Source organism: Salvelinus namaycush, unplaced genomic scaffold, assembly GCF_016432855.1.
Source record: "Salvelinus namaycush isolate Seneca unplaced genomic scaffold, SaNama_1.0 Scaffold2196, whole genome shotgun sequence".
Classification (NCBI taxonomy): Eukaryota; Metazoa; Chordata; class Actinopteri; order Salmoniformes; family Salmonidae; genus Salvelinus; species Salvelinus namaycush.
The window spans coordinates 10,001-17,500 of NW_024059004.1; the positions used below are offsets into that span (position 1 = coordinate 10,001).

General features: G+C 40.9%; 1 protein-coding gene across 1 annotated transcript in view; it reads right to left on the minus strand.

Annotated features, from left to right (window-relative positions):
• Nucleotides 1-7,500, minus strand: part of LOC120038409 (adhesion G protein-coupled receptor E1-like) — a 20,169-nt gene that overhangs the window by 9,817 nt on the left and 2,852 nt on the right. The window contains exons 6-12 of the mRNA XM_038984174.1: nt 7,245-7,376; nt 5,839-5,970; nt 3,523-3,566; nt 1,558-1,668; nt 560-713; nt 261-380; nt 1-59 (exon numbers count right to left, since the gene is read on the minus strand). The exon at nt 1-59 is cut by the window's left edge and continues 156 nt beyond it. Of these exons, the coding sequence (XP_038840102.1) occupies nt 1-59; nt 261-380; nt 560-713; nt 1,558-1,668; nt 3,523-3,566; nt 5,839-5,970; nt 7,245-7,376 (752 nt within the window). The remainder of the gene's footprint in view (nt 60-260; nt 381-559; nt 714-1,557; nt 1,669-3,522; nt 3,567-5,838; nt 5,971-7,244; nt 7,377-7,500) is intronic.

A 7,500-nucleotide genomic window follows, 5' to 3' on the forward strand; every position in this document is an offset into this window, starting at 1 on the left:
GGAGTTGTTGACAGATTTCTCCACTGTCTTGTAACACACCAACCCAACCAGAGCGAAACCTGGGAAGCACAGAATTAAACAAGTTAGTAGAATTTCTAGGTTTTTCAGGTTGGAAGATTCCTGGAATAAGCAGGAAATCCGGAATCCAGAATTTGATTATTTTTTTTTTTGTTACTGGTACTAAAATATATAGTACTTAGTTATAGAGATGATGGTGATGATGATGGTTGTGATGATGATGATGATGAAGAGCATCCTACCTGGGTACGTCCCGCTGCCGGTGGCTGTCTCCCAGCTGGTGTCCAGTCGAGCGTTGTCATTGGCCAGGCTGATTGGCCCAGTGGGCGGAGTCTGTCCCCTCCTCACTGCAAGCTCAGTCGCTGTGTACAAGGACAAGGATTAAGGCGAAGGAAGATGTGTGTGTGTGTGTTCAGGAGTGTGTGTGTGTGTGTGTGTGTGTGTGTGTGTGTGTGTGTGTGTGTGTGTGTGTGTGTGTGTGTGTGTGTGTGTGTGTGTGTGTGTGTGTGTGTGTGTTCAGGAGTGTGTGTGTGTGTGTTACCTGCGTGGTCTGTCTCATTGGTGGTGTGGTTGTCTCTGAGCTGCGGCCCGATGAGCCTCATGGCGTCTTCCACGGTGCCTAGCAACCCACTCACCTCCTGGCTGTTGCTTAGGATATCGTGAGACAAGAGTCTGTCCATCTCCGTGAAGACATTCTATGCACAGGAAGTAGAAACAGGAAACAGGAAGTGAGTGAACCGTGTGTGTGTGTTTGTATCTGTGCATGATTATGCCATGTGTGAGTGTGTGTGTGTGTGTGTGTGTGTGTGTGTGTGTGTGTGTGTGTGTGTGTGTGTGTGTGTGTGTGTGTGTGTGTGTGTGTGTGTGTGTGTGTGTGTGTGTGTGTGTGGACGTGTTTAACTATTCTTGTGGGGACCAGAAGTTCCTACAAGAATAGTAAACAAAGTAAAAATTGACCAACTGGGGACATTTTGTTAGTCCCCACAAGGTAAAATGCTATTTCTAGGGGGTTTAGGGTTAAGGTTAGAATTAGTGTTAGGGTTAGAATTAAGTTAAATATTAAGGTTAGGAGCTAGGGTTAGTTGTAGGGTTAGGGTTAGGAGCTAGGGTTAGGTTTAGGGTTAGGATAAAGTTTAGGTTTTTGGGTTAAGGTTAGGAGCTAGGGTTAGTTGTAGGGTTAGGGTTAGGAGCTAGGGTTAGGTTTAGGGTTAGGATAAAGTTTAGGTTTTTGGGTTAGGGTTAGGGTTAGGGTTAGGGTAAGAGTACGGGTTAGGATTAGGGTTAGGTTTAGGGTTAGGGGTTAGGGAAAATAGGATTTTGAATGGGACTGAATTGTATGTCCCCACAAGGTTAGCTGTACAAGACTGTGTGTGTGTGTGTGTGTGTGTGTGTGTGTGTGTGTGTGTGTGTGTGTGTGTGTGTGTGTGTGTGTGTGTGTGTGTGTGTGTGTGTGTGTGTGTGTGTGTGTGTGTGTGTGTGTGTGTGTGTGTGTGTGTGTGTGTGTGTGTGTGTGTGTGTGTGTGTGTGTATGGGGTTTACCTCCAGTAACACCTCTCCAGTCAGTTTCCCCCCGGCTGCGTCCCCAGAGTTACTCAACACCAGACAGCTGTTCCTCATCAGAGACAGGAGACCAGCTAAACCTGGGACAGTCTGAGAGAGAGGAAAAGTTCATTGACTTCATGTGGGTAAAAACATTTATAGCAAGACTTACATTGTAGTCCAAGAAAATAGCACTTAAAAGTATTTATCAAAACACTTGTTCCTAAAGTGTTCTGAGAGAGACAGAGAGAGAGAGAGAGAGAGAGAGAGAGAGAGACAGAGACAGAGACAGAGACAGAGACAGAGACAGAGACAGAGACAGAGACAGAGAGAGACAGAGAGAGAGAGACAGAGAAAATGAGAGACAGAGAGAGAGAGAGAGAGAGAGAGAGAGAGAGAGAGAGAGAGAGAGAGAGAGAGAGAGAGAGAGAGAGAGAGAGAGAGAGAGAGAGAGAGAGAGAAAATGAGAGACAGAGAGAGAGAGAGAAAATGAAAGAGCAAGAATGTAAAACAATGCAATAGTGAGTTGCAGTATTTGGAAATCATAGACCTATTGGATAATATACCTTCACATCTACTGGTTATTTTACTGACTGCTTACTGCCGTATTCTATAAATGTTCTGGTTATTTTACTGACTGCTTACTGACATATTGTATAACTATTCTGGTTATTTTACTGACTGCTCACTGACATATTGTATAAATGTTCTGGTTATTTTACTGACTGCTCACTTCCGTATTCTATAAATGTTCTGGTTATTTTACTGACTGCTTACTGACATATTGTATAAATGTTCTGGTTATTTTACTGACTGCTCACTGCCATATTCTATAAATGTTCTGGTTATTTTACTGACTGCTTACTGACATATTGTATAAATGTTCTGGTTATTTTACTGACTGCTCACTGCCATATTGTATAAATGTTCTGGTTATTTTACTGACTGCTCACTTCCGTATTCTATAAATGTTCTGGTTATTTTACTGACTGCTTACTGACATATTGTATAAATGTTCTGGTTATTTTACTGACTGCTCACTGCCATATTCTATAAATGTTCTGGTTATTTTACTGACTGCTTACTGACATATTGTATAAATGTTCTGGTTATTTTACTGACTGCTCACTGCCATATTCTATAAATGTTCTGGTTATTTTACTGACTGCTCACTGACATATTCTACAAATATTCTGGTTATTTTACTGACTGCTCACTGACATATTCTATAAATGTTCTGGTTATTTTACTGACTGCTCACTGCCATATTCTATAAATGTTCTGGTTATTTTACTGACTGCTTACTGACATATTCTATAAATGTTCCGGTTATTTTACTGACTGCTCACTGCCGTATTCTATAAATGTTCTGGTTATTTTACTGACTGCTCACTGCCGTATTCTATAAATATTCTGGTTATTTTACTGACTGCTCACTGCCATATTCTATAAATGTTCTGGTTATTTTACTGACTGCTTACTGACATATTGTATAAATGTTCTGGTTATTTTACTGACTGCTTACTGCCGTATTCTATAAATGTTCTGGTTATTTTACTGACTGCTTCATGCCATATTCTATAAATGTTCTGGTTATTTTACTGACTGCTTCATGCCATATTGTATAAATGTTCTGGTTATTTTACTGACTGCTCACTGCCATATTGTATAAATTTTCTATTATTTTACTGAGAGAGAGAGAGAGAGAATGAGAGAGAGAGAATGAGAGAGAGAGAGAGAGAGAGAGAGAGAGAGAGAGAGAGAGAGAGAGAGAGTGGCAAGAAGGAAAATTTACCCTTCAGTAAATCATCTATTTCATTCAAAGCAAACATGGTTCAGCTACAGAACTAGAATGAGTAGAATGGGCCTCCCCATTCAAGTCAATGATGCCATAATGTAGATTCTATGTCTAGCGGTTCAGCTGCTGTATAAGGACTCATCAGGTCCAGGTACTGTAAAACTCACCTGTCCAGGAGTCTCATTCGCTTTGAACTGGTCACAGGTCAGTACTAAAGGAAACACAAAACAAAACCATCACATTTGGATCGACACCACACAGCACAACACAACAAAATACAACACAATCACACTACACACAAGAACACAACACAACATTTAGTGATGGGTGAAATCTATTGTGAATGTTTTGTAATGTTTTTAAACTGCTTTAATGTTGCTGGACCCCAGGAAGAGTAGCTGCTGCCTTGACTGGAACTAATGGGGATCCTTAATAAATACAAATATAACACACCACAACACAACAACACAACACCACAACACACCACAACACACACCACACCACAATACACACCACAACACAACAACACAACACATACAAATGAAAACTGTCACATCCTTATCATGTTCATAGTAGATCCAAGTTGTTGCCATGGGTAACTATGTTTACCATCAGATACCAACTAACTAAGATACAAATGAAGACATGAGACAGAGAGGAAGTTGAGGTGGAGATTAAAACACCCAGAAACCCACAGCACACCAGTGCTGAAATGTTACCATGGTAACCATCCTAGCACGCATCCCAAATGACAACCTATTATATAGTGCTCTATGGGCCCTGGTCTAATGTAGTGCACTATATAGGGAATAGGGCCCTGGTCTAATGTAGTGCACCATATAGGGAATATGGCTCTGGTCTAATGTAGTGCATGAACTGCTTTGGGGAGTCTCTGAGTGTGTGTGTGAACTGGTCAGATTTTGTTCTACTATGTCAGATTATGTTAGATTATGTTAGATTATGTTATGTTGTATTATGTTAGATTATGTTATGTTGTATGATGTTAGATTATGTTAGATTATGTTAGATTATGTTGAATTATGTTAGATTATGTTATGTTGTATTATGTTAGATTATGTTATATTATGTTATATTATGTTGTATTATACGGGGGGGGGGGGGGGGGGGTGGGGGGGGGGACCAGGGTTCAATTCCCACGGGGGGACCAGGATGAATATGTATGAACTTTCCAATTTGTAAGTCGCTCTGGATAAGAGCGTCTGCTAAATGACTTAAATGTAAATGTAAAATTATGTTAGATTATGTTATGTTGTATTATGTTAGCTTATGTTATGTTGTATTATGTTATGTTAGATTATGTTACAATATGTTATATTATGTTGGATTATATTATGTTATGTTACATTATGTTATGTTGTATTATGTTATGTTATATTATGTCAGATTATGTTATATTATGTTATACTATGTTAGATTATGTTATATTATGTTATATTATGTTATGTTACATTATGTTATGTTGTATTATGTTATGTTATATTATGTCAGATTATGTTATATTATGTTATATTATGTTAGATTATGTTATAGTATGTTAGATTGTTATATTATGTTAGATTGTTCTATTATATTTTGTTAGATTATATTATGTTAGATTATATTTTATTATGCTATGTTGCATTATGTTGTGTTATATTATGTCAGATTATGTTAGAGTATGTCAGATTATGTCAGCCATGCAATCTTCATAGACAAACATTGGCAGTGAATGGTTTTACTGAAGAGCTCAGTGACATTCAATGTGGAACTGTTATAGGATGCCACCTTTCCAACAAGTCAGTTCGTAAAATGTCTGCCATTCTAGAGCTGCCCTGGTCAACTGTAAGGGATACTATTGTGAAGGGGAAACATCTAGAAGCAACAACAATTAAGCCGTGAAGTGGTAGGCCACACAAACTCACAGAATGGGACCGTCGAGTGCTGAAGCGCAAAGCTTTATAAAATGGTCTGTCCTGTTACAGCAAAGCGAGGTCCATACAGAAATGGTTTGTCGAGATCGGTGTGGAAGAACATGACTGGCCTGCACAGAGCCCCGACCTCAACCCTATCATACACCTTTGGGATAAAGTGGAATGCTGACTGTGAGCCAGGCCTAATCGCCCAACATCAGTGCCCGACCTCACTAATGCTCTTGTGGCTGAATGGTAGCAAGTCTCCACAGTAATGTTCCAACATCTAGTGAACAGCTTTCCCAGAAGAGGAGGAGGCTGTTATAGCAGCAAAGGGGAACCAACTCCATATTAATGCCCATGAATTTGGAAAGAGATGTTCGACGAGAAGGTGTCCACATACTTTTCGTCTGGTTATGTTATGTTAGATATAGCTGTAATTTAGAACCGTTAAAATAGGAGCCTAGTTATATTTCCAATCCAGGCCTTCCTCTTCTAAGAGACAAAGGTATCGTATTGTAATGTATCGTGTCGTGGGAAGCAATGCGTCATAGTACCAGATTCTACAATCACCTGAGCACTGAGCCTGTTTGTTGTCGTAGTTACTGTATCCAGGGTGACAGAGGCAACTGTAGCTTCCTTTCTGGTTCTGGCAGTCCCCGCCCACTCCACAGATACCAGCGATCTCATTACACTCATCTATGTCTGAGGGAGAAAGAGATACAAAGAGAGATGAGTGTAGGAAAAGGATAATGATGATTTTATAAATTATTTATTTTATTTTATTTGACCTTTATTTAATCAAGTAGGCCAGTTGAGAACAAGTTCTCATTTACAACTGCATCCTGGCCAATATAAAGCAAAGCAGTGTGACACAGACAACAACACAGAGTTACACATGGAATAAACAAACGTACAGTCAATAACACAATAGAAAAAGTCTTTATACAGTGTATGCAAATGGCGTGAGGAGGTAAGGCAATAAATAGGCCGTCGTAGCGAAGTAATCATAATTTAGCAAATTAACACTGGAGTGATAGATGAGCAGATGATGTGGAAGTAGTGATACTGGTGTGCAAAAGAGCAGAAAAGTAAATTAAAACAATATGGGGATGAGGTAGGTAGATTGGATGTGCTATTTACAGATGGGCTGTGTCCAGCTGCAGCGATCGGTAAGCTGCTCAGATAGCTGATGATGAGGAGGAAGAGGAAAAATAGGAGGACAATGATGGTAAGAGACAGAGAGAATGAGAGAGAAATAGAGGGAGAGAAAAAAAAGTGAGAGAAAGAGAAAGAGAGAGAGAGAGAGAGAGAGAGAGAGAGAGAGAGAGAGAGAGAGAGAGAGAGAGAGAGAGAGAGAGAGAGAGAGAGAGAGAGAGAGAGAGAGAGTGAGAGAAAGAGAGAGATAGAGAGAGAGATTATCTAGAGGGAGTAAGTCAATCAGAAAGTCTCAGTTCTGCTGCATGCAAGTCAGTGTGGGGGTCACAGTTCAATCAGGTTTAGGGGCATTTAAGTCAGTGGTTCCCAAACCTCTCCCCTGGGAAACCCAGACATTTCATCACTGTGTTGTAGCCCTGAACTAGCTCGCCTGATTCACCTGATTCACCTAGTAGAGGGCTTTAGGATTAGTTGACAAGTTGAATCAGGTGTACTAGCTGTGGAATAGTTACAATACATGGAAGGATTTGGGTCCCGGAGGAGAGGTTTGGAATCCACTGATTTACGTGGTCGCATTCCTGGCTGACTAAATTGTAATCATAACATTGCACCAATGGCTGAGTGCCACATCATCAACTCTGCAGTCAGGCATCGAATTGCTGCTTTATCCTGTGACGGGGTTAACTGATGTGTTAAACACGTTATCCAGGTGTTGTGAGATCTGACAGGTGTCTTCAAAGAGTGAGGGTCACGGGGTCGAAGGTCAGAGGTCTGAGTTCATGGGTAAGACATCAGAGCTAGCGTGGCCTCGGCCAACTCACCTGTGCAGGGGGCGGTGTTGTTGCCGTGGTTACTGAGCCCTGACGGACAGGTGCAGGTGTATCGGCCAGGTGTGTTTGTGCACATACCCTGAGCACCACACACCGGGGGAACCCACACACACTCATCCTCATCTGTAGTGGACACACACACAAGCTAAGCTGAGATCCTCGCATCACACACACACAAACACACACACACACTTACATGGATGCACAAATATACACACTCATCCTCATCTGTAGTGGCCACACACAC